Raw genomic sequence first — 27,672 nt, 5'->3', positions numbered from 1 at the left:
GTCATAAATATATAAAGCTAGTCCAGTAAAATGTATCACTTACAACTTGTGTACAGAAATGACTTGGCCATTGGAGCAGATCATCCTCAATCCCAGAGGTCCAATGATGGCAATGCACCAATGTGTCTTGGGCTGCCGGGGAAGCACCCATCGACGACTCTACTTGGAGAACCGTCTAGTATGGAGCAACTTTTGGAGAGACAGTGGAATGAAGGGCATGAGCTACTACTGCAACAAGGCAATTTTGATCATGGTATGTATAGTAAGATACTGATTTTCAAAAGCACATAGACTTACAAAGTAACATAGGTTATTATCAGGCTCATTTTCGAAAGAGATGGACGTCCAAACAGTGACATAAATCGGCACTTTTGGACGTCCATCTCTCAGTGACGTCCAAATCGGTATAATCGAAACTCGATTTTGGACATCTGTAACTGAAGTCCATCGCAAGGATGTCCAAATTTCAAGAGGGCGTATCGGAGGTGTGGTGAAGGCGGGACTTGGGCGTTCCTAAGACTTGGACGTTCCTAAGACTTGGACGTTCCTAAGACTTGGACGTCTTTGACCCATAATCAAAAGAAGCAGAGACGTCCATTGGCCGTTTTCACCCGGACCTGTTTTTATTACGAATAAGGCACAAAAAGGTGCCCGGAATGACCTGATGATCACTGGAGGGAATCGGGGATGACCTCCCCTTACTTCCCCAGTGGTCACTAACCCCTTCCCCCTACCTGTTACATTCGTGGAGGAAACAGCGAGCCCTCCAAAACCCACCAGAAACTCTCTGTACCCACATCTAGGTGCCCCCCTTCACCCATAAGGGCTATGGTAGTGGTGTACAGTTGGGGGTAGTGGGTTTTGGGGGACTCGGCACACAAGGTAAGGGAGCTATGTACCTTGTAGCATTTTTATGTTTAAACAATTTTTTATTGATATTTCAGCATGTTAAGCCATAACAGTACCTTTCACTGAACAAATTTCACTAGCGATTCATGTTGTATAAGTCCAACACATTACTGAACATCATCAAAAACTTTTAAACATTTTCTCCCCTATCTCCTACCTTCCCCTTCTACCCCCTTTGGTTTCCAACAATTTTATATTTCAACATTTTTATTGATGACAATTCAGAGGAACCCTTCCAAATAATATGAAAATATAGCAATTCAGATATATTTCAGCAAGTGTTGTAACATTCCATCATAGTCCCCATTCAACTGGTTCCATCTCCAATATATATAAGCAACCCCTCTGAGAGTAGATAAACACATCATCCAAATATCTGGCCTTCCTTCCCTACCTCCAGTCTACCCTCATATCCACCTCTTCATTCCTGATTCCACATTGTAGTTCCACATTTGTCTCTTCCCACTCCCCCACCCCACCACCTATCCCTGTAACCCCCCCTTCCCTATTAGGTATCTCATTCGCAAATCACAAGGTGTTGACAATAAGACTTCTACCCCTGGAGCTGAGACTGGACAGGTACGGGTTCCATATTGCTAGATAATCCTTCCTCCGCCTGGGGGATCCCCTCGCATCACCTGCTTCCCAAGTCGCCAGCAAGTGCACTTGGTTCCTCCAATGCCAATATGCCGGAGGTTCTTCCCCCATCCAATATTGTAATATGGTTTTTCTTGCTACTAAAGTCAACTTGCCACTCAGAAGGGTTGCCCCTTTTTTCATCGGGTGATATGCCTTAGGCTTATCCAACACAAATTGTTCCACTGAGCCCCTAATCCCCTCTTTTAATATTCCAGCCAGAAACCCCCGGGCCTGTTCCCAAAACTGCTGAATCCGGGGACAATCCCATAGCACATGGAAAAACGTATGTCTGTATTGTTTGCATTTATTACAATGTACCCCCTCTTGCGGCTTCATATGAGCCAGTTCTCTAAGCATCACCCTTACTCCGCACTCCCGTAATATTCCATCTTTCATCAATAAGGCGATATTCTTAATAGAAGCCACTACATCCCAGTCTCCCAATGGTTCCCCCAAATCTTCCTCCCACCTTCTCTTGATTCCTACGAATTCTCTAATCGGGGCTTTACTATTAAGAGCCTTTTGAAGCCCCGACACCGAGACCCCCATATCCCACATCTGTTGAAAAAACTCTCGTATCTTGGATCCCAAACGCAGCCCCATTGAGGCTCCATCCAGATTAGACAAATAATGTTTAATTTGTGTGTATGCAAACCGATTACCCCATGTGGGACCTACTTTCTCTTGTACCGCTTCAAATGGCAGCAGCTTTCCTTCACCTGTTAACAAATCATCCAACAAAATTATTCCCTTCTGTTCCCAAATCCTGAATACGGGGCTGTCCAGGCCTGGTTCAAAGTCCCCATTACCCCTGATTGGTAATTGATCTGAAACCAATGCATTTCCGCCCAATTTAGTCACTAACCCCTTCCACACTTCCCTCAGAGGGCCCAGCACAACACTCCCCTTCAAATGAGTAGGTAAGTGCCTCTTCGTACAGTGCAACAAATAGAAGAAATTAAATGTCTCATAAAATGTTTTTTCCAGTTCCACCGGCGTGTAATATTGTTCATTAACAAACCAGTCGCTCAAGTGTCTCAATAAGCACGCTTGATTGTAGGTTTTTAAATCTGGTAACCCTAATCCCCCCTGTTTCCAGGATCCCAACATATCCACCAAACAAATTTTGGGCTTTTTCCCTGCCCAACAGAATCTACTCCACATTCTATTTACTATGTGAAGGTCTTTTTTTTAACATACACACCAAAAGGCTCTGAAGGACATATAACCAGCGGGGAAACTGAACCATCTGCATCAGATTTATCCTCCCTGTCAGCGAGAGTGGCAGAGCCTTCCAGCTGTCCTCGAGTATCCTCCACGAGACGCGTAATATTACTGCGATGCAAGGTACTGACATTCATTGTCAACCTGATCCCCAGATATTTAAATGAGTTAACCGCCCATATTAATGGAAAGTCAGTATTCCACAATCCCCTGACCTGCTGGGAGGAGGGCAGCGCCTCCGATTTTTCCAAGGTGATACAAAATCCTGCGTAGTCCCCATACTCCTGAAGAGCCTCCACTGACTCTCTCAGCTTCTCCAGATGAACTAACAGATCATCCGCAAAAGCCGCCACCTTAAAACAGTGGTTCCTCAACTGGATACTTCGAATATCTGGGTTGTCCATTATCTCCCTTATCAGTGGGTCCAGTGTTAACACGAATAGGAGCGGCAACAGAGGGCATCCCTGCCTAGTCCCTCGTAGTATTGGGAATGTATTCGAATCTCTTCCATTGACCAATACCTTGGCACTGGGTGACGAGTATAGCGCCCTAACTACCGATATAAAATGTCCTTCGAACCCATAGGCCTTTAGGGTGGCATAAAGAAAATCCCATTTTACTCGATCGAAGGCCTTTTCGGCGTCAAAACTAGTAAGTATAGATTGAATCCCCCTTCGCTCCCTATATTCCAACGTTGTCAATATCTTACGCATGTTCTTTACCACCGAACGGCCCCCCACAAATCCCACTTGAGCCTCGTGAAGAAGATCCGGTAACACTCTAGATAGACGATCCGCTATTATCTTTGCCAGTAGTTTAACTTCAAAATTTAAGAGAGAAATAGGCCTATATGAAGCCACATTCGTAGGGTCTCTTCCTGGTTTAGGTATCACTATAATCTGAGCTAGGTCTAGAGATTGAGGCAATACCTCCTCCTCCACTATTTTGTTAAACATTCTAGTTAACGGCGGCACTACCACCTCTCCCATAATTTTATAGGACTGAGCTCTAAACCCATCTACCCCTGGAGCCTTTAAAAGAGGGCTACGCTCGATTACCAGTCGCCACTTCCTCCTCAGTTATAGCGTTCAATTGGTTCTTCTTTGCCTGCCCCATTCGCGGATGCACCACATTGTTCAGATATAATTCTCCCGGGAGGCCTGTCTCTTGGGGAGCCGCGTGTAAGCCTTGATAATATTCTTGAAAGATCTCGCATATCTCTTCATCTGAGTGCACCCTCTGCCCTACAGTTTCCTGTACAGTAAGAATTCTACGTGGTCCGCCTGCAGTTTTGATCAGCCTTGCCATCAACCTGCCCCTTTACTACCATGTCGGTGGAGCATATACTTATAGACTTGTGGGCTCTCTGATGGAGAAGCATGTTCAGCGCTACTTGATATTCCAGCAACCTTCTCCTAGTCCCCCCCATCGGCAATACCCCCAGTCTTAAAATTTCTCTATCCTTGTATAATGGGTATAGCTTATTATTTCTCCCCGCAAAACCGCTTTAGCTGCATCCCAATACAATACGGAATTCCTCTCATGCTCTACATTCGTGGTCTTATATGTCCCAACATGTAAGCATCCTTTCCCTGAACCTAGGGTCTACCTTGGAGCATTTTATGAAGTCCACTGCAGTGCCCCCTGGGGTGCCCGACTGGTGTCCTGGCATGTCAGGGGGACCAGTGCACTACAAATGCTGGCTCCTTCCACATCCAAATGGCTTGCATTTGGACATTTTTGACTTGGACGTCTTTGGTTTCGAAAATCGCCGAAAGTCAAAGATGTCCAAATCCAAGGATGTCCTTGGTATTTTCGAAACGAAAGATGGACATCCATCGTTTTTTGAAAATGAGCTCCCCGCCTCGGGATTTGGACGTTTTACAAAGACGTCCAAATCCCAACTTAGATGTTTCTTTCGAAAATGCCCATCTGTGTAACTTTGTAAGTCAATGTGCCTTGAAACTGAGCACCTAAGTATATTGGTGTTTTTCTTCATGGAATAACAATGCTGGGATTTGTGGAGATTTAATGTCTTTTCTGCTTGGTTATCGAAATCCTGGCTAGTAAGTAACCGCAGGATAATTAAAGGATGATGTAGCTGGTTCAGTGGTTCTTGGTCTCCATTCACTGGCAGGAAAAGGCAAACCTAAGTGTCTGGACTGGTCTGGAGGGACTTGGAGAGAAAACTAGCAGCTGAGACCTAATTTCTCTTAGGGACAATTTCTCCATATAAGTTATTTTGTGCATATGATGACAGAATAAACCTCACTCCTAAGTCATGGTATGTGGAGTATGATCTTGGTCTCTCAAATATGCGCTAATGCTTGCTCTAATACTTGCTTCTTTCTGGAGTTCATACGATGCAACATGTATAGGCAGCCTAACCAAGTGTGCTTCCAAATTCTGTTTAACCAATCCTGTGATAACAAAAATGATGGGAAATTTCTGTATCTTTCTGCCACACTTTCTTGGTCTTGGACTATATTTCTTGGTACTTGAAAATCTTTTCTCCCTTTACATGATTCAGAGTAATTATTTGGGAACAGTGCCCTTCTAGTGTTTTTTTTTTCTGTTTTTACCACTATATCTAAATTTCTGACATCCAGCTTTTAATTAGTCAGAATGGAGTCTGTCCTATGTGAGCATAACCTCTTCATTCTTTATAATTCTCTCAGGGTCATGAATAAAGGGCAAGCAAAACCGCTTTTTTCCAATTCTGCCTGCTATGACCCAGCTTGGCCTTTCCAACCTCACCTACCTTACAAGTTCTGCTGACCTAGTGTTGTAGTTGGGCATGAGTGAGCCCCAGTTGCTCCTGCCCCATGCTATCTTCGCTCTCAAGACAAATCCCTCCTCTCAGTACCCTTCTCCACCACCGCCAACTCCAGGCTCCGCCCTTTCTGCCTCGCCTCACCCAATGCTTGGAATAAACTCCCTGAGCCCATACACCAGGCCCCCTTCCTGCCCATCTTCAAATCCTTGCTCAAAGCCCACCTCTTCAGTGTCGCCTTCGGCACCTAACCACTACATCTCTATTCAGGAAATCTTGACTGCCCCAACTTGACATTTCGTCCTTTAGATTGTAAGCTCCTTCGAGCAGGGACTGTCCTTCTTTGTTAAACTGTACAGCGCTGCGTAACCCTAGTAGCGCTCTAGAAATGTTAAGTAGTAGTATCTCTGCTATCAAAATGATTACTGTGACCTCCAGCAGCAAGACTGCTGCTAGATGTCTCAGCAGCCATTGTGAGATTGAAGCCGACATTAGCAGGAACGATTCCCCCAGTCACAGTAAGTGCAAAGCCTGTATGGTAAATTCAGGGGGCATGCCCAGAATCTGCCCTGCATTTCCTACACAGGGCAGACAGTTACTGCACCTCATGTAACATGGTGCAGTCCCACTGCAAACAGAACTGACACAGCAGTGCACTCCCCTCCGCCTTCCTTCCACATACTCTCTGACATCAAAGACATTAAGCCCTGCTCTTCCCCCCCCAACTTCAATAACCCTTCCTGATCTCTTCTTCCACCCCCATCCCTATTCTCCCAGTAAGTGTTTTTTGCAGTAAAATAGTGCATTTTATTAATTTTGGACTTAAATTTAACCAATTTTTACCACACACAATTCTTGGGTAACATTTACTCTTAGGAAATACTCTGTGAACATAACATATATGTGTTTTTATCAACTGGTACTCATAGTAACCTTAGTTCTTTTGAAAACACGTAATAAAATGGGGACAGCTCCAAGGTCTGAGAATAGTAATATTAATATTAGACATCTCTCTTTCTAGTCTTAGGGGCACTGAAGGCATTGCATCAGCTACAAGTGGAGAGCCAGAGGCTGGAAGAGCAGGTCAGGAACTTGACCAGGGAGAAGGAACACCTACTGCTGATAAAATCCCAGCTTTCATTTTCATTCCTAATGCCAACAGCAAATTCCACTTTAGCATCACTAGCTCCAAATGGTAAGCAAGTACAGGGGTAGTACTTGAGGTAGCTGAAGCTTTTTCATGGGATTATTTAAAGAAACGGTTTCATGCTGTGACCTTATCATATTCTTTGAAATGTAGGTTTGTCTCTTGTTGGCTGTTGTGGTGAATAGAAAATGGCCTGTGATACATAGAAGCCCAAGAGCAACTAATCTCACGCTGTCCAACCAATATTCCTTAAGCAAGGAGGGAAGTACTGAAATGTTAAGTAGTAGTAGTAGTAGAACATGTTGGGTAAAATGCTTAATTCAGCCCACAGTCTCAGAATATATGGTAGTATTTTCTATTTCTGTTTTCTCTACCAGACTAGTCCACAAGGAATAGGTTATGCCCCTCTACCAGCAGACAGAGACAGAAAACAACAGCTTGTGAGCTCTGGCCCTATATAAGGCACCGTGTAGCCCCAATTACCTTGGTATTATCTGTCTCCTGCTGCAGGTGGTAGACAAGCACAGTTGTGCAGCATACTTCTGATTTTGAGCTATGTGATTCCAGGGCCCTGTTGGAGAACTGATAATCCAGTTTGAGTCTAGGCATGTGGGGATTTGTTTGACCCTTCAGGGAATTTTGAAAGAGTTGAGTCCTTCTTGTTTTTCTCTCTTTCCCTCCCTCCTTTTTTTTCCATGCCATCTTATCTCCTTGCACAGTCCAGCCTCCCTTGCTCTTCCATTGGCGCTCTGTTTAAAAAAAAAATAGGAGCAAGGTGCTCCTTCAGAGGTCACATCAGAGGTAAGGGCTGCTGAACAGTAGGGAGGCAGCAGCAGACTGGAGGAAGGTAGGAAACCTGCTCTGAAATTGGAGTGCAGAAAGAGAGAGGCTGGTCCAGCCCCTGGATTGGTATGGGAGGTATTGGCCCTTAAAGCGGTGCCAGAACTGTGCTGAGAGCATCACAGCTTCTTCTGCAACAGATTCTATTCAGTTCCAGTAGCAGCTTAGGGAACCCTTATTCATGGCAGCAGTTGCATGAGAGAGAGGCCTATGGAAGTGTTGAGCACTGCTCTAGTGGCAGTGACCACCAGGGGAGATTCGGGCAGTGAAGTTCTTGCTGCAGTGGAGCAGCAGGCCACTCCACAAATTAGGAGCTTTTGGTGGGAGCTCAGGTTGACTCTGGAAGGAGGGGTACCTTGTTGGAGGTGAGTGGTTCTACATTGACTCACTAGGGAACCCCACCTACACCTGGCAGAGCAGGAACACCCACAGTTTTCCAGAAGTCAGTCTGGTCCCTCAATAATCCATCCCTCTTGTGCTGGCTCTAGAGGGAGCAGAGGGAGGAAGTCAATGGAGCATAACAGTAAGAGCCAGGGCATCTGCCCCTCCTCCTAGGGTTCTTCTTTTCCCCCAGAGCTTATGCACCTTATGTATCAGGCTTTTTTCTTACACGTTGACACTTGCTGCAGACCTCAAGGATCTGCCCCGCCTTCTGGGGACTCAAGACCTGGAAAGGGACTGAGGGAGCAGCCAGGGGACTGGGAGGCCCAGAAGGTGGTGGGCTCCAAGCATGCATTGGCCATCAGTTTTTCGGATCCTAGTGCATCTCCTAGGTTGGGGCTTAAAAGGATAGGGAGCTTCCCATTGGAGACTCTTCACGCATTAGAGTCTCCAAGCATTTCAAAGGCCCCAGTACCAGAGGAGTCATCCTCAGGGGATCTGATTCTGGAAAGGCTGTAAAAGCCCTCATAGCAGACTCTGATCTTTGATAAATGAGACATTCTGGAGTCTGGTCTTAGGATGGCAGGGTCATGGCTAAGCTGTAAACTCTGGCCCCTGCAGAGCTGAAAAATTTGTGGGTCCTTAAGGTGGATTCTTAGCTATGGCGGTGACTAAAAAGATGCCTGTCCTGGTAGAGGGAGGTGCTGCGCTAAATGACCTATAGGATCAAAGCTTATTGAAGCAGACCTTCCAGGTAGTCACCATGGGCCTGCAGGCTGTGGTTTGCAGTGAGGTTATATCCAGGGCCTGGAAACCGTGCTGCTGATCATCTACAACATGGTATGAATCACAAGAGGCCTGCAACTGCCAAAGAACAATTTTTTCTGTAAATTTGGCCAGAAATGGTAGACTATAAATAAGGGATAAGAACTAGACAAGAACTGGACAAAGAAGGATTATGCTTAGAGCCTTTCAAAACAAGGCATACACTGGAGATCTTCAAAGGATCAAGTAGGAGCCTTGTTGATAAAGAAAGATGCAGTAATTTAGTCAGGAAGAAGGTGACCTCATCTCTAGCAGCTTAAATCCAACTAATAGGACAGGGATCTAATGGCGATATTTTGTTTATTATGAACTTGTTATACTACCTATCCGAAAAGCGGGTCAAGGCGGTTTACAAATAACTAAAAGAAACACACAAGAAAAGAACGCCAGTAAATATATAGGAAAGAGGACATCTCTCATCCTAAGAAATGGATAGTACCATGCGCACACAGGCAGACACGGCTGGTTCCCCTGACTCAGTCACCACCAAAGGCCAAATTGAAGAGATGAATTTTCAGGGCCTTTTTAAAACCTGGGAGTGATCGCTCTACACAAATATTCAGGGACAGATCATTCCATAATTTGGGGGTTAGATAATAAAAAGCTGAACGTCTTCTGGTCTCATAATGTGCAAGCTTTGGACCTGGCAGGACCAACTAGTGGGTATCCAAGGATCATAAGGCTCTACTTGGAGGTATATGGTATGGTTAATGTAAAAAGGTATAAGGGCTGACCAGTATAGTATGCTCTGAGTCGGACAAAGAATTTTAAAAAGCACATGATAATGAATAGGCAACTAATGTCTTTTGACAATCAAAGGGGTTTGATGATTGAATTGTTTTAGCACAACACAGCAATCTCGCTGCTGTGTTATGAAGAGTCTGAAGTCATTTTTTTTCATAGAGGAATGGCAGCATCAGCAACACTACAATAGTCAAGGTGTGATATTAAAAATGCCTGAACCAAAGTATGAAAAGGGAAAAATCTATTACACCCCAAAGAGGTTGAAACTTACGCAGAGTAGAGAAACCTAGTCTGACTAGTGATGAGAATTGTGCCTGAAAATTAATATTAGAATCCAAGATGATAAAGAAGGTACAGGATATTAAAGGAGCTCAGAGAGGTTCTGGCGGGTCCTCTTAAAGATTTGTTTAATAAATCATTGGAAACGGGAGAGGTTCCGTGGGATTGGAGAACAGCGGATGTGGTCCCTCATCAGAAAAATGGTGATAGGGAAGAAGCTGGAAACTACAGGCCGGTAAGCCTCACTTCGATTATTGGAAAAGTAATGGAATCGATGCTGAAGGAAAGGATAGTGAATTTCCTGGAAGGCAATAAGTTGCAAGATCCGAGACAACATGGTTTTACCAAAGGGAAATTGTGCCAAATGAATCTCATTGAATTCTTTGACTGGGTGACTGGAGAATTAAATCAGGGATGTGATATAGACGTAATCTACCCAGATTTCAGCAAGGCTTTTGACACGGTTCCCCACAGGAGGCTCTTGAACAAACTGGATGGGCTGAAGATAGGACCCGAAGTGGTGAACTGGATTAGGAACTGGTTGACGGACAGATGCCAGAGGGTGGTGGTAAATGGAATTCGCTCGGAGGAGAGAAAGGTGAGTAGTGGAGTGCCTCAGGGATCGGTGCTAGGACCGACTCTGTTCAATATATTTGTGAGTGACATTGCTGAAGGGTTAGAAGATAAAGTTTGCCTTTTTGCGGATGATAACTAAGATTTGAAACAGAGTGGACACCCGGGAGGGAGTGGAAAACATGAAAAAGATCTGCGGAAGCTAGAAGAATGGTCTAAGGTTTGGCAATTAAAATTCAATGCAAAAAAATGCAAAGTGATGCCTTTAGGGAGTAGAAATCCACGGGAGACGTATGTGTTAGGCGGGGAGAGTCTGATAGGTACCGACGGGGAGAGGGATCTTGGGGTGATAGTATCTGAGGATCTGAAGGCGACGAAACAGTGTGACAAGGCGGTGGCCATAAGTAGAAGGTTGCTAGGCTGTATAGAAAGTGGAGTGACCAGCAGAAGAAAAGAGGTTTTAATGCCCCTGTATAAGTCGTTGGTGAGGCCCCACCTGGAGTATTGTGTTCAGTTCTGGAGGCCGTATCTTGCTAAGGATGTAAAAAGAATTGAAGTGGTGCAAAGAAAAGCTATGAGAATGGTACGGGATTTGCGTTACAAGACATATGAGGAGAGACTTGCTGACCTGAACATGTATACCCTGGAGGAAAGGAGAAATAGGGGTGATATGATACAGACGTTCAAATATCTGAAAGGTATTAACCCGCAAACGAACCTTATCTGTACATGGGAAGGCGGTAGAACTAGAGGGCACGATACGAGATTGAAGGGGGGCAGACTCAAGAAAAATGTCAGGAAGTATTTTTTCACGGAGAGAGTGGTGGATGCTTGGAATGCTCTCCCGCGGGAGGTGGTGGAGAGGAAAACGGTAACGGAATTCAAACATGCGTGGGATAAACATAAAGGAATCCTGTTCCGAGGGAATGGATCCTCAGAAGCTTAGCTGAGATTAGGTGGCAGAGCCGGTGGTGGGAGGCGGGGCTGGTGGTTGGGAGGCGAGGATAGTGCTGGGCAGACTTATACGGTCTGTGCCCTGAAAATGACAGATACAAATCAAGGTAAGGTATACACAAAAAGTAGCACATATGAGTTTATCTTGTTGGGCAGACTGGATGGACCATGCAGGTCTTTTTCTGCCGTCATCTACTATGTTACTATGTTACTATGATCGGAAGATCAAACAAGACTGGGACCAAGGATGGTTGTGGCAATGAACCTGTTATCCAGTAGGCTACCATTTTATCTGGAGTCAGTAAAAGCTTATAATTAGCCAGCCATTGAGAGAGCAATTTGAGGAAGAGTTGAAATGGATCAAGAACAATATCATCTGCATAAAAGAAAACTTGAATATGATATGATTGAATAAGTGTAGCCCACGGGCTAATAAAAATATTAAAAAGGAAAGGAAAGAGAGTTGAACCCTGGGGGAAGGCTAACAGTCGCTCAAACGCGCATGGTTCAGGATAAGGTATCTTTCAAAGATATCACCAAAACAGAGAAGATAGGGTATCCTGATAATGAGGTTGCAAAAGAGACCGTAGTAGATCAGGAGGCATATTTTCAAAGCACTTAGCCTCCCAAAGTGCTTTGAAAATATGCCTCCAGGTGTCCTAAAATAAAAATCAGACAAAAGATTGCAAATTAATACTGTCAAATACTGAGCATGATGTAAATAGGAACAACAAATATAGTTTGAAATGTCTATATGCGAATGCCAGGAGCCTAAGAAATAAGATGGGAGAGTTAGAATATATTGCACTAAATGAAAAATTAGATATAATAAGCATCTCTGAGACCTGGTGGAAGGAGGATAACCAGTGGGACACTGTCATACCGGGGTACAAATTATATCGTAGTGATAGGGTGGATCGAATTGGTGGAAGGGTAGCATTGTATATTAAGGAGAGCCTTGAATCAAATAGATTGAAAATTCTGCAGGAAACAAAACACTTCTTGGAATCACTATGGATTGAAATTGTGTGTGTAAAGGGGAAAAGGATAGTGATAGGAATGTACTACCATCTGCCTGGCCAGTATGAACAGACGGATGCAGAAATGTTGAAGGAAATTAGGGATGCAAACAAACTGGGCAACACAATAATAATGGGTGATTTCAATTACCCCGATATTGACTGGGTAAATGTAACACCGGGGCATGCTAGGGAGGTAAAATTCCTTGATGAAATCAAGGACAGCTTTATGGAGCAGCTGGAACAGGAGCCGACGAGAGAAGGGAAAATTCTAGACCTAGTCCTTAGTGGAGCACATGATCTGGCGCAGGAGGTAATGGTGTTGGTGCTGCTTGATAACAGTGATCATAATATGATCGGATTTGATATTAGCTTTGAAGTAAGTATACATAGGAAATCAAATACGTTAGCGTTTAACTTTAAAAAAGGAGACTATGATAAAATGAGAAGAACAGTGAAAAAAAACTTAGAGCAGCGGCTGCGAGGGTCAAAAATTTACATCAGGCATGGATGCTGTTCAAAAACACCATCCTGGAAGCCCAGGCCAAATATATTCCACATATTTAAAAAAAAAAAAAAAAAAGGACGGAAGACCAAATGACAGCCGGCATGGTTAAAAAGTGAGGTGAAGGAAGCAATTAGAGCTAAAAGAAAATCCTTCAGAAAATGGAAGAAGGAACCGACTGAAAATAATAAGAAATAGCATAAGGAAGGTCAAGTGAAATGCAAAGCGCTGATAAGGAAGGCTAAGAGGGACTTCGAAAAAAGATTGCGTTGGAGATAAAAACACATAGTAAAAATGTTTTTAGGTATATTAAAAGCAGGAAGCCGGCAAAAGAATCGGTTGGACCACTAGATGACCGAGGGGTAAAAGGGGTGATCAGGGAAGACAAACCCATAGTGGAGAGATTAAATGAATTCTTTGCTTCGGTCTTCACTGAGGAAGATTTGGGAGTGATACCGGTGCCAGAAATGAATTCTGCTAGAGCAAACAATTTGTAATACAGCAGTCCAAACACCATCCTTTTATATGAAAATAATAACAGTTACAGAAGTTCAATTATATAACTTTTGCAGACATATAGACCTGTGACATGAAAGATTGGCCTTTCTCAATATTTTGGATCCACTACTTTAGTCACCTTTTCCCAGAGACGATCACATATGCTTTTATTCATGCAAAGGGTAGAGAAGAGTTGCAAGCCAGCAAGCACCATTTTCAAGGTTGTAATCATGGCAGTAGCATGTGAGGACTGCCTCCGCCCCTAAATAGCTCCAAAGGAATGTAGTATGGTTGGGGGGGGGGGGGGGGGGGGAGGGCAAGGTCTGTGAGGGGTTGGAATTTCTGGGGCAGGATTTTAATACTATAAGCTGATCGGGGGAGGGGAGGTGGAGGTTGAACCCTGTACTGTCATAGGGAAGACCATAGATTTTGGGCATGGGTCGTGATTAAGGTTGCCAACTGGATCCAGATTTGCAGGGCTGGGTTTACCCCAGTGCATGCTGAGACTTGTAGTCTTGCTTTTCTTACAGAATGCGATAGGGAGATCAGAACTACAAGTCCCTGCATGCAATGGGGTAAATTAAGGACTGGATCAACCCTGTCCTGTGAATTTGGATCCAGTTGGCAGCCTTGGCTCTGGCATCACTTTTTGCATGGCTTGAGGCTCCTTTAACAGGGTGGCCCTGAGATAGGGAGTCAGCCATTGTGAATTGGTTCAGCTGAGAGTAGACACCGTTCCCAGTCATGACAACGCAATTAAAATTCTTGGTGGTTTAATTAAATTGTGGTCCTTGGGTATCATAGTTAAGTAAATCCTGCAAAGTTTTATCCATAGTAAGAGAGCTTCTTGTGCTTTATTTGGTTGAACCTCATATGGAAATAAAACTGTCCTTATTATTTTATTCTTATTTGAGCAGCTGGTTTTAGAAGTCCATGCGCAGAAAGCTGCTTACCTCATCAGAAGACTCCTTCTCTTCCAGTGCAGGTATGTTTGCTTGTCCTGTTTTCTTTTTCCTCATTACTTCTTGGTCATATACATGAATTACTATTTGGATTCTTATTGTTTGGACACACATTTTAATACACATTTCTTACAGTCTGCACTTATTGCATGTTGGCCCCTATTCACTAAAACTGATCTTCTTTGACAACCCCAGTTTATCCTCTTTTTCATCTCCTTCATTCCATTTCCTCTTACATCTCCTTTCCTTTCTCACTCATCTGATAAGTGAGTGAGGGCAAGGCAAAATATACAACAGAAATGAAACATTTTTACTCCTGGGCTTCTCCATACAGGTGAACCTTCTCTAATTCCAGTGTGGATTTCTTGGTAATTCATTATAAATAGTTCTTTTTTTTTTCAATCAAACACTATATATGTATACTTTTTTGTTTTACTGAGCTTTTGCATTATTGATCCATTTTTCATACTGAATCCTATGGAACATTCAGCTGTAAACAGAAATGGGCAAGTGGTTTTTAGCTTCTTTAATTTTAAAAGCTGCTGTTGTGATCTTTGCATGCTCATTGCATTTTTTTATGCCCAAACCTTGATGCTAGTGATGACACAAGTGCTAAACAAGTGAGAGGAGCATATGCTTAAAGTGAAACACAAAGGAGATACATTTCATAGTTTTCAGGTACTAGCTGTTTAGATGTATCTCAAATTTGCCAGGAATGCTGGAACCTCAGTAATCTCACCTATAGGAATGCTGGAACCTCAATAATCTCACCTATAATTTAAGATATATCTTTCTGTGGGGAATGCCTCTGAGATATGCATAAGGATAGATATGGTAAAACTAATAGGCACTAAGCATTGGTGAAATGGAACTGGATGGATACACCAATATACCATCCATATGGAAAATGCAGACCGTCAGCAATATGAAACAAGGGATCATAATATCACAATTCTCATGTAGAGCCACAAAACACCCTTTTAGGCTGGATAGTGTTCACAATGAGCTCCTTTTATTAACGACCATATGTAGATCCTTCAAGAGATAGTGTGTCATGATTTAGGCTCTACACCCTTTCTGATGTTTTGGTGCTACCTAAGTACCTGAATATACTATGTAAACCACTTTGAATGCAGTTGCAAAAACCACAGAAAGGCGGTATATCAAGTCCCCTTTCCCTTTCCACTGCAAAACACTATACACAAATTTGTGCCAAAAACACACTCATAATACCAAACCATAATAGCACTAATTCCAAGGACAGGACGAGCTACAACCTTATTCGTGGAAAGGCAGCACTGTAATTACACTGGGCTCTAAAACACCAGTACACAACCTAGTGAAAAAACCAAAATGGGCTGCAAATACTACAAGCTAGCAGAATAGTTCACCTTGATCACACATGAAAAACACATGACACAACAGATATGAAGGCAAAATACTGAACTGGAAAGTTACCTCAAGAAGTCAGACTCAGCATGCAGCAATACTAGAAAAATTGAAACTTACATGCAAAATATCACAGATGCACATTTCCAAAAGCTGACATATTCCAATTAATTCTGAATAAAATACTGTTTTCTACCTTTGTTGTTTGATCATTTAGTTTTTCTATTCGCTTTGGTCCCAGTGTCTTCTGTTTTATGCAGTGTCGTCTTTCAGTTTGATATTTATTTCTCTCACCATGTCCACCATCCTCCTGTGTCCTTATGCGTCCTGTCTACCATCTGTAGCCCTGTCCCTATCCTTCCTCTCCCCCTGCCCTGCCCTCCCCTCCTCTCCTCTCCATGTCCAGCAATCTCTTCTCTCCCATGCCCTCCCCTCCATGTCCAGCGATTCTCCCTGCCCTCCCTCAGCTCCCCGACAGCCCTCCTCTCCGTTCCTCCTCCCCCTCACGCGCGTTTAACCCTTTTACTTTCAGGCGCAGCGACGGCAGTGAAGAGGACAACACAGCTTCTCCCTTCCCTCACACAGTGTCCCGCCCTTGTGGAAACAGGAAATGCATCATCGCAAAAGGTGGGACACTGTGTGAAGGAAGGGAGAAGCTGGAGGCGAGCCTGCTGTGTTGTCCTCTTCACTGCCGTTACTGCGCCTGAAAGTAAAAGGGTTTAAACACGTGTGGGGGGGGGGTGTAGGAAGAACGGAGAGGAGGGCTGTCGATTGGGGAGCTGAGGGAGGGCAGGGAGAATCGCTGGACATGGAGGGGAAGGCAGGGGAGAGAAGAGATCGCTGGACATGGAGAGGAGGGGAGGGCAGGGGGAGAGGAAGGATAGGGACAGGACTACAGATGGTAGAGCGGAAGGACCGTCCGAGAGCTGCCTGGCTGCAGCGCTGCTGTGCCAGGCAGCCCTGCGTTTGTGGGGGCAGAAGCCAGGGGAAGGTCACGGTTGGGCTCCCTCCCCAAGCCTCTTATATGGGGCGCCTATGGAAGGCAGTGTTGAACCCAGAGTTGGAAGGGAGGGAGAGAAAGGGAGCATTGTGAGACCCAGCCTCGACTTATACACAGGTCACAGCATTTTTAGCCATTTTTAGTCCTAAAACTGCCCTCGACTTATACACGAGATTGACTTACAGACAAGTACATATGGTGTGTGTGTGTGCATTTATATCTGTGTGGTTGTGAATGGGAGAAGGGAAGACTGTTTGAAAGGTATGATTCCTTAATTGCTGTGTTACTGTGAATTTATACTTGTATGGTGCAGCCGTTAGACCTGTTTTTCCTATTAGGGGCTTGTTTCATTTCTCTTCCATCTCTTACCACATTCAGGAACTTTGGGGATGATATTGAGCATGATTGATTGATTTAACTGGGTAGGAGAGGCCCCTCACTGGTTAAATCATAGTTAGCTAGTCTTCTGCCATATTCAACAGCACTTAACTGGTAGTGGTGCTGAGTATCAGCTCTGACCACTCTGATGTAGTCTGGGCAATGCCAGGGCGATCTAGGGGTACATTTGGGAAGGAGCTGAAAGATATGTAGGCTGTGGCCATATTCAGTACCGGTACTTGCAAACATAACTGGGCAAAGATAGGACCACATAAAAAGCAGTCCTATCTTTGCTTGATTTATGTATTTGGAAGCTGGCAGTAAATATCAATTGGTACCCACATAACTTCTTGGTCAGCAGAAGACCACGAATATTCAATGCCAGTGCTCAGAGGGCATGATATTGAATATCTGGATCTAACTGAACTCATAGCTGTGAGCAGCTTTAAAACTGCTGACAACCAGGTCAACGTTTGGCCCATGGCGATTTCCTCAGCCTAGGACTCACTACATCCCTTTTTGTAGCTAGAGCTGCTTTCCAGTGCCCTGCCTATTGGCTGCTTTCCACTGATAGTCACCTTTGGAAATAGGCAGGGCAGGTTCCTTTATAAGAGACAGAATTGGAGATCTTTTTATTTGTCATTTATTACAGTATCATTACAAGTAATACTTCAAGAAACTTGAATGAAAAAATAGTCAGTCAAAAATATAATCCTATAGAACTATACTAAATAAATCTAAGATCATGTTATAGAGGGAAGCATTAACTATAATTAACAAGACAAAAATATCCACAAGTTTGGCTGGTTCAAAAACATATTATCCCTATACTTCTCCACTGCTCTGAACTTCTGTTCTTTTTCCAAAAGAAATTTTACTAAATTGTTCAGAGCAAAAACAACACGTAAAAATTATCTTGAAAGGTAATAAGACTCTTGCAATTGGTGCCTCCTTTTTTTTCAGATTTCCTTTCAAATGTCTGGACTTTCAATCCCTAAAACGATTTTGTGCACCTGAGTGGTTCTTGTAACATCTGGAAAAATTTGTACAGTGAAACCATAAAATAAGGAATTTTTACATCTAAAGTAGGACTTTAAAACCAATACCTTAAACCTCTCTGAAGTGAACGAGACCAACAGGATTTCTCCTTCAGAAAATTTAGCTAGAGATGTTTCCAGAAAGCAGGTCAAATCCACCAAACTGCATGCAGAGAAAGCATTATCAGGGTCGCCCTGAACTCTGTTCACCAAGGATATGTTACCCAGAAAACAGTAAGCATTGGGAATTGAAATAGACCCAGCATTAGGCACCTTCAAAACGTCCTTAAAATATGTAACCAATTATTTACTTATTTGTGACATTTATAACCCACATTAACCCAAACAAGTTTGAGTTCAGGGTGGCTTACAATAAACAGTATAGGATACATATTTAGTTATTTTTATTTATTTGTTACATTTGTACCCCACATTTTCCCACCTATTTGCAGGCTCAATGTGGCTTACATAGTACCGTAAAGGCGTTCGCCAGTCGGTTGATAACAAATACAAGGTTATATTGTGGTGGAATGAGGTAGGTCTGTATCAGGCACCATGAGGGTCGAAGGGAATGAAGATTGTATATTGTCCAGTACGATCATTGGTTATGTTGTGTTGCTGGGTGTGGGGATTTACGTTGGATCGGTGGGGTAAGCCTTTTTGAAGAGGGTGGTTTTTAGTGATTTCCTGAAGTTTAGATGGTCATGGATTATTTTCACAGCTTTTGGGAGTCCATTCCATAGTTGTGCGCTTATGTAGGAGAAGCTGGATGCGTAAGTTGTTTTGCATTTAAGTCCTTTGCAATTTGGGTAAAGAAAGTAATTTGTTGTAAGAATCCAATTTTATAGTACAGTATCATAAACATGCTGGGATAGCTAATGGATGTTAACATTTACAAAATCTATTATGAATGAGAAATTGTACATGAAGCATTTTCTTTCCAGTTTTCTACATTTCTTTTTCAAAAGAAGGGTAAGATTGATTAAACCAAGGTGACTTCTGGACAGTAAACTAGTAAACAGAAAACGAAGATTCATGGTACGACACCAAACTGTCCCTGGTGCCAGACACCCCTGCAGCTTGCACTATGTGGACCTGGGGCTCCAAGGCATTAAACTTTGTTTCAAATGCTACCATGCTTAGTAACACCATCCACAGAGAAATGACATAACTTGGAAATTGTAAGCATCGGAGATCTTGCAGATATAACCCAGGAAATTAGGCATCCTTATAGTTTCTAAACAATAAGTAGAATCGTGAAAGAAGCTAGACAGTTGCCAATCCTAACTTCCTCAGCCCTAAGCACATCGAGCAAGGCTTCCCTACTTTTTAGACCCTAGTTATGTTCAATATCTTAAACTAGCCCTGCCCATGGAAACGGATGTTAATGTTTGTGTACAGAACTGTGTTATAGAAATAAGTAGTAATTATACAGTATATTTGGCAGTACACATAATAAGAAAAAGAAAGAAAGACAATTTAGTCAAAGTTTCACAGTAGAAATAACAAAGGAAATAAATACATATTTGAATAACTTAAAATGCAGTACATCACAGCTAGGGAATTATTTGTAATTATTATACATCTAAGTGGGGCTAGTGTGTGTATGTGTTTGTTTTCAGTGTGTAACCTGCAGGTGTTGTCTATGTAGGGTAGCTGGGATTTGTGGGGCAGTTTGCTGGTGGGGTTGCTACTGTGGGGAGGACACAGTTTATAGGGTGGTGGTACAGTTGTGGGAGTGGGGCAGTGTTCAGAGTAGTGGAGTATTTTTTTAATATGCGCGGTTAGAATAGTTTTGGCAGGTGGAACAGTTTGCGGAGTGGTGGGGCAGTTGTGGGGGTAGTTTCTAGGGGTTGGGATATTTTCAGGGGTAGGACAGTTTACTACTACTACTTAGCATTTCTATAGCGCTGCTAGGGTTACGCAGCGCTGTACAATTTTAAACAAGGGGAAGGACAGTCCCTGCTCAAGAGAGCTTACAATCTAAAGGTAATAAACTATGTAGTCAGTGTAGGTATCATGAATGGGGAAGGTGGTTAGGCACCAAAAGCAAGGGAGAAGAGATGGGCTTTGAGTAAGGGCTTGAAAATGGGCAGGGAGGGCGCATGGCGTATGGGCTCGGGAAGTCTGTTCCAGGCATAAGGTGATGCGAGGCAGAAGGGGCAGAGTCTGGAGTTAGCGGTGGTGGAGAAGGGTACAGATAGGAGTGATTTGTCCTGAGAGCGGAGGTTACGGGACATACGGGGAGAGGAGGGTATAGAGATAATGGGGGGCTGCAGATTGAGTGCACTTGAAGGTCAATAGGAGAAGCTTGAACTGTATACGGTAGCGGATCGGGAGCCAGTGAAGCGACTTGAGGAGAGGGGTGATATGAGAGTATCGGTTCACGCGGTAGATAAGATGTGCGGCGGAATTTTGGACAGATTGGAGGGGGGATAGGTGGCTAAGTGGGAGACCAGCGAGGAGAAGGTTGCAATAGTCAAGACGAGAGGTAACGAGTGAGTGGACGAGGGTTCGGGTGGTCTGTTCAGAGAGGAATGAGCGAATTTTGCTAATATTATAGAGGAAGAAGCGACAGGTCTTAGCTGTTTGCTGGATATGGGCATAGTTTTTTTTTAGGGGTGAGAGGGCAGTTGCTTGGGGACAATTTTGGGGGATGGTGGCAGCAGGGTAATGGAGCAGTTTGGGGGTAATTTTTAGGTGCTGGCATACTTTGTTGGGGAGTAACTTTTGGGTGCTGTACAGTTGTGGGGTGGTGGGATAGTTTGTTGGGGCATAGTTCTTGGGAGTGGGTAGTTTTGAGGGTGGTGCTGGGTGAGTAGAGAATGAAAAGAGGCAGTTTGAAAGGAGGAATTTCCTGTTTACTATGTTTCACTGTATATAAATTTCTATGTTACAGAAGCTACTATACAACCCCTTCTCCCATAGATGTGAATTGGGTAATCTTTACTTCTCTAAGACCCCTAGTCCAGTTTGGCCCATGTGTCTCTGTATTCATTTTTCCCACATGCCAAGTTTCATCCCATTCTATTAAATGTTATTTTGCACCCAGACAAATGGACAGACAGATGTTCTCGACCGTTTTTCTATAATTCTTACCAACTTCTGGTGCGTTGGAAAGAATAAGAGTAAGTGTAAAAGCTGTTAATGAGTTTTATGTTTTGTCTAATGACCTTTGGGTCATATTTTTACTTGCTGAATCTGGTACACAACATTCTTCCAGTGATTCTAATGCTATGAATTTAGGTAGATGGATTGCTACTGGTTATATTGCTTGGATTTGGAATGATACTGACTGACTGAGAGACATACTTGTTTGTTTGGCCATCTGAATTTTACTTTGTCCTAAAGAGATTTTTAATTTTTCTGTTAGCAATCATCCTCCAGAAGACAAAGCAGTGAGCCTCCCTCAGCGTTTGCTACCTTCTGCTGTCCTTCCGTAGCCAATGCCAGAAAGAATTCAGCATTACCAGTTTTCAACCATTCAAGTCACCAGCTTGCCATGAATGACATTTTGAAGGCTTTAAATGGAGTAAGTCTGACTACGGATACGGTATTACCAGAACCTCTATTGCCTTTCACCAGTGGAGTGATGCCAGCAAATGGAAGACACAAAGAGAGACCATCTTCTCCACAAAAAATATTTTCTCTTTCAGCACCATCTGCGATGCCTCATCCGGTGACATCTACTCCTTCATTTAGCCAATCAGCTGCTCTTTCTCATTTGCCACCATCTGTCCTACCAGTTGCCTTGCCTTCTAAATTATCATCTACTTTACCAGCTACTGTGCCTTCCCTTGTATCAGCTGGTGATGGTGAACTGCTGCCATCAACGTTACCATCTGTTTTGTCTTCTTTGCTGTCAACTCCTGTTCCTTGCCTACTGCCATCTGATTCACAAACTAATTCTCCTTCCTTACCACCATCTGCTGATTCTCAATCTCTACTATCTGCTTCATAAGCTACTTCTCCTCCTCTGCCGTTACCTGCTCTACTACAACTGCTGTTGGCTACTTCTTTGCTTACTGTACCTCCTTTAACAACTTCTACTGTGCAACAGTTTACCAACAACTCTGCGAAGAACGCACCTCCTTTACTGCCAGTAGACTTAAAGCAAGTTTCTTAAGCTATTTTTCTCATTTGACACTATCGCAATGTCGCAAAGTCATGAAAAATCGTATATCTGATTGCATAATCACTATCTTTAGACAGCATCCACTGTCAGTGTCTCCTGTGTAACTACTACCAAAATCACAACCAGTCATAGGCAGAGGAATGGGGTGGACAACTGGTATATTATTAATTTTGGATTTTTTGCTAGTGGAGTTTTTTTTGTTTTGTTTTTCCTGACCTATGATTGGGAGAGCTCTTACCCAGGGCACATTGTGCATAAAGGGATAGAGAAAGTGACATAGTTCTGAGGTATTTTTTTCTCCACTATTTTTCAATTCAGTAAAACTGAGGCAGTTTATCTAGAACTTTGTAGTTTGTTTAGTTTTGTGTGGCTTAGACACAGTTCGTTTCTCCAGACTAATATTTTGCCCAATGCTGCATTAGCAACGGGAGAGGCATAGGTCCCTCCAACCAAAAAGATGTTCAACTGCTCCTGTTTTCAGTTACGAAAATAATGCTCTTCATGTCACTTTTGCCCTATTGCAACTGTAAATATCAGTTCAGCGATTCCCATTTTCAGCACTTATAGATAGGTTGACATTTCTTTATCACTGTTATCAAAAATTTAGAAACAATGGGCCTGTGGTGGCCAGTGAGTTTTACAGCGCTGACCACCACAGGCAGAACTTGTCCTGGATAATCAATGCCAGGCCTAATCCTGGCACCAGTCCTGGCTATCTGGATTTTGCCTGCCTGCCAGAAGTTATCTGAGTGCTGGCTGATATTCCAACTGGTACCCAGAGAACTTGTCTAGATAAAATTAGAATACCAAATACAAACATCGGAGATTAACAGCAGTTTTTTGTGAAAGTTTGATAATGGCTCCTTGAACAAATATTTTATCCTTATCTTTCCAATGTTTAATGTTCTAATCTATTTTGTTAAATGTATTGGATAACCTTTGTGAGAGAGCCAACCTCATCTACTCATTTTATGCCATTTGTGTGGTAACTGTTTAAAACATTTATTCCAAATTGATTATTTTGGCTGACATATCATCAAAAGTGTAAAATCTAATATGATCAAATAAAGAATTAAGAATAGGATTATAGTCTACAGATCTCTTTTTAAGAAATGTCAATTCTTTTTAATAAAGTAAAATTCTCTTCTGTAACTGAAAAAAACTTTAATGTTGTGAAGAGAGAAACAATAGGCAATTAAGTAAATTCTACTAGTATGTGGAGAGAAGAGGGGGGGGGGGGGTGGTCTTCTCTCATTGAAAATACAAAGAATAAGATATTCTGCCTTCCCTGGCATACTGGGAACATTATGATGCTCCCAAGAGATTGCTGGGTATAGGTTTGAGACTGGAAGAAAAAAAGGCACTGACCAAAGGATTGCAATGTTGGCAGTGATTAATTACCAAAACCTAAATAGCAGAGTGATACTATCTATATCAAAACTTCAAAAAATCAAAGGGGGAAAAAGTCTCAGCTAGTACGGCAACATTAGGCTTCAACTGTGTTGCACGCACAACAAGTCATCATAAACTGAAAAAACCCCCATTGAGAACCAAAATTAATCCCATCCAAAAATGTGTCCAAAAGTCATTAATCCAATGTCTTCACTTTATACATGAACTATCCATTCCAGATTGCGTGTAAATCACTCATATATAGTGCCAAAGCCACAAAGTTACTTATCTTCGACTTTATGGCCTGGGTCACAGTCTGTTCCTACGTGTAGATTCCGATGGTCCCGTTTCGCAATTCTTCCTCAGGGAACACTAACACGAAACATTGAAGCACTGGTGACACGCATGGCTTTATCCACAAAGGATATTTCTAAAGCATCCCACTTACTAGTGCATGCTAGAAGGCCCCCCCATTCCCCCCTCCCCCAATGCAGCAGCCCATGCCACACCCACAGGAGCAGGAACCCTGACTCGACACCCCTCCCCGGCAGCGACACGGGGACTGGAGGTCTGGCGGATCTTCAGGCCTCCTGACCAGTGGCGGGGCGGTGGGGGCGGTCCGCCCCGGGTGTCATCGGGTGAGGGGGTGCTCTGCTCCCACTGCTCCGCCTTTAAAATGTTTTTTTTTTCGAAGCGCCGGAGAGTGGCAGGCAGCGCGCCTCGCGTCTGCCCTGCTAGTAAAGAAGATCTCGCTGACGTCGTTGTCCTTCCCACACTGAGTCCCGCCCGCCCTCGCGGTAATAGGAAGTTGCCTCAGAGGAGGGTGGGACTCAATGTGGGAAGGACGACTATGTCAGCGAGATCTTCTTTACTAGCAGGGCAGATGCGAGGCGCGCTGCCTGCCACTTTCCGGCGCTTCGAAAAAAATTTTTTTTTAAAGCAGGACAGGGTAGGAGAACGGATCTCGGGGCGGGTCGGGGGGATTCAGAGGGGAGAAGGGGATTGGGGAGGGGTGGGGGCGCTCAGAGGGGTGCTTAAAGGGGATTAGGGAGGGTGGGAGAGCATCAAGGAGGGGATAAGGGGATTGGGGAGGGGTGGGGGAGCTCAGAGGGGTGCTTAAAGGGGATTAGGGAGGGTGGGGAGCTCAGAGAGGGGAGAAGGGGATTGGGGAAGGGTGGGGGACCTCAGAGGGGTGCTTAAAGGGGATTAGGGAGGGTGGGGAGCTCAGAGAGGGGAGAAGGGGATTGGGGAAGGGTGGGGGACCTCAGAGGGGTGCTTAAAGGGGATTAGGGAGGGTGGGGAGCTCAGAGAGGGGAGAAGGGGATTGGGGAGGGGCAGGGGACCTCAGAGGGGTGCTTAAAGGGGGTTAGGGAGGGTGGGAGATCTCAGAGAGGGGAGAAGAGGAATGGGGAAGGGCGGGGGAGCTCAGAGGGGTGCTTAAAGGGGATTAGGGAGGGTGGGGAGCTCAGAGGGGAGAAGGGGATTGGGGAAGGGTGGGGGAGCTCAGAGAGGGGAGAAGAGGATTGGGGAAGGGTGGGGGAGCTCAGAGGGGTGCTTAAAGGGGATTAGGGAGGGTGGGGAGCTCAGAGAGGGGAGAAGGGGATTGGGGAAGGGTGGGGGAGCTCAGAGGGGTGCTTAAAGGGGGTTAGGGAGGGTGGGGAGCTCAGAGAGGGGAGAAGGGGATTGGGGAAGGGTGGGGGAGCTCAGAGGGGTGCTTAAAGGGGGTTAGGGAGGGTGGGGGAGCTCAGAGAGGGGAGAAGAGGATTGGGGAAGGGTGGGGGAGCTCAGAGGGGTGCTTAAAGGGGATTAGGGAGGGTGGGGGAGCTCATATGGGTGCTCAGGGAGGGGAAAAGGGGATTGGGGGGGAGGGGAGAAGGGGATTGGGGGGGAGGAGTGCTCAGATGGGAGAAGGGGTCTGAAGCTGGAACTGGGGTCTGACAAGGGGGCAGGAGGGAAAATGGGTCCATGCCTGGGGCAGGTGGGGGAATGGGTCTGGGGCTGAAAGGGGGGGATGCAAGGCATGTGGTGGATGAAGGGGACTGGAACTGGGGGCTGAAAAGAGGAGGCAGAGAGAGAGGGGACAGATCCTGGATGGAAGGGGGGCACGTGAGGGAGGGCAGACCCTGGACAGATGGGAGAGGGAGGGCAGACGGATTGAAGGGGCAGAGAGAAAGGGCAGATGGTGGGTGGAAGGGGAGAGAGAAAGAGGGCAGACTGGGGCAAATGGTGGATGGAAGGGGCAGAGATAGAGGGCAGATGTTGATGGAAGGAGGAGAGAGATGGCAGACTGGGGCAGATGGTGCATGGAAGGGGCAAAGTGGATGGAAGGGAGAGAGGGCAGACAGTGGATGGAAGGGGCAGAGAGAGAGGGCAGACACTGGATGGCAGAGAGAGAGCGAAGACAGATGCTGGATAGAAGGAAGACAGTGAAAAGATGAGGAAAGCAGAAACCAGAGACAACGAACTGTAAATATATATTTTTATTTTTTTGCTTTAGGATAAAGTAGTATTGTAGCTGTGTTAATAAATGTTTATAATAGAACATGTAAATAAGGTAATCTTTTTATTGGACTAATTGTAATACATTTTACTTTCAGAGAACAAAACCGCCTTCCTCAGGTCAGGATAGGACACTAACAGTACTATACTGAATTGACCTGAGGAAGGAGGTTTTGGCCTCTGAAAGCTAAATGTATTAGTCCAATAAAATGATATTATTTGTTTTATTTCTATTTGTTAATTTGTAAAGTGGTGATTGGTATTTGTTAGTTTTTTCAAATTTACATCTGCTGTCTTTATATTTTGCACAGTACTAGAGGACATTTTCTGTTTCTGTGGTGTTGCATTGTATGCAGAGTCTGGCATCGGGGGTTCAGTTTAATTTTTGTCTAAATAGAAAGTTTATGATTACTTATTCTATAGTAGATTAGGGTGTATCTATTTGTGAAAAAGACATGGCTTTCGGTTGGCATTGACTGTGCAGGATCGACGATCTGTACTAATCTGTCCGTTTTCATTTTACAATAGGTGAATTGATGTTCTAGTGCTCACTGTAGTGTTTAAGATGCATTCCTTTTCCTTGTGTGACTCGTACAAATTACTGCTTATGGTATGGTAGAATTGCTCTATAGGTCCTGAGTGTTTGTATTCTCGGTATGCCTAGTACTGGATTTGGGGGGGGGGGGGGGGGTGTTAAAAAATGACTGGCCCCGGGTGTCAACTACCCAAGCTACGCCACTGCTCCTGACCCCCCCCACCACAGGGTCAGGGGGGCTGGAGATCCGGTGGAACAGCGTGGGGTTTTACCTCCCCTATGATCAGAGCTAATAGCATGCACATTTAAGCATGCTATTCATTCTGATCATAGGGTAAAAGTGCGGGAGGATTGTGCCTAATCCTCCCATCCTTGTTTGACAGGTCTATATTCTCCCGTCCTTGTTTGACAGCTCTAGGCTTTCAAAAGCCCAGACCTGTCAAAAACCGGGGCTGGAGGTCCATGGGACCACCAGACCCCCCCCCCCCCCCCCAAGTACCCCACCCCGTAAAGCGACAAAGGGGGCTGGAGGTTCGGCAGATCTCCAGTCCCCCCAACCCCCTTGACACAAGTTTGGGGGGGGGGGGAGGGCTGGAGATCTAGTGGGTCTCCATCCCCCCCATGGCATCCCCTCCCTTATATGGTTTGAAGCCCCACCCAGCGCATCCCAGGATGCACTGGGCAGGGCCGGACGCCGCCATTTTCGAGGTGGTGCCGATGGTAGAGGAGGGAGGCTACCTCCCTACTCCACCAAAGGTAGGGGGTGGGGAAGGGCTGCTAAGACCACCAAGGGAGGGGATCGACTCACGGCCCACTAGGCCATCAGAACTCCATTCATGGGAGGGGATTCCAGGAGGGGTTCTCCAGCCGCCCCCAAACTTGTGTCAGGGGGGGTTGGGGGACTGGAGGTCTGCCGAACCTCCAGCCGCGTGTCGCTTGACAGGGTGGGGGGTATTTGGGGGTTTGGTGGTCCCATGGACCTCCAGCCCCTGTGTTTGACAGGTCTGGACTTTTGACAGCCTAGACCTGTCAAAC

General features: G+C 44.6%; 1 protein-coding gene across 1 annotated transcript in view; it reads left to right on the top strand.

Moving 5' to 3' along the window:
• The window catches only part of LOC115474051 (protein AF-10-like), a 100,147-nt gene extending 76,872 nt beyond the window's left edge, over positions 1–23,275 (top strand). Inside the window, exons 11-14 of the mRNA XM_030209347.1 lie at positions 57–253; positions 6,567–6,740; positions 14,228–14,295; positions 21,450–23,275. Coding sequence (XP_030065207.1) covers positions 57–253; positions 6,567–6,740; positions 14,228–14,295; positions 21,450–22,037 — 1,027 coding nt within the window. The 3' untranslated portion in view covers positions 22,038–23,275. The remainder of the gene's footprint in view (positions 1–56; positions 254–6,566; positions 6,741–14,227; positions 14,296–21,449) is intronic.
• Positions 23,276–27,672: the final 4,397 nt, after the last annotated feature.

This window comes from Microcaecilia unicolor, chromosome 7 (assembly GCF_901765095.1).
Source record: "Microcaecilia unicolor chromosome 7, aMicUni1.1, whole genome shotgun sequence".
Lineage (NCBI taxonomy): Eukaryota > Metazoa > Chordata > Amphibia > Gymnophiona > Siphonopidae > Microcaecilia > Microcaecilia unicolor.
Note: the sequence above shows the minus strand (reverse complement) of the source record. Positions and strands in the feature narration are given on the sequence as shown.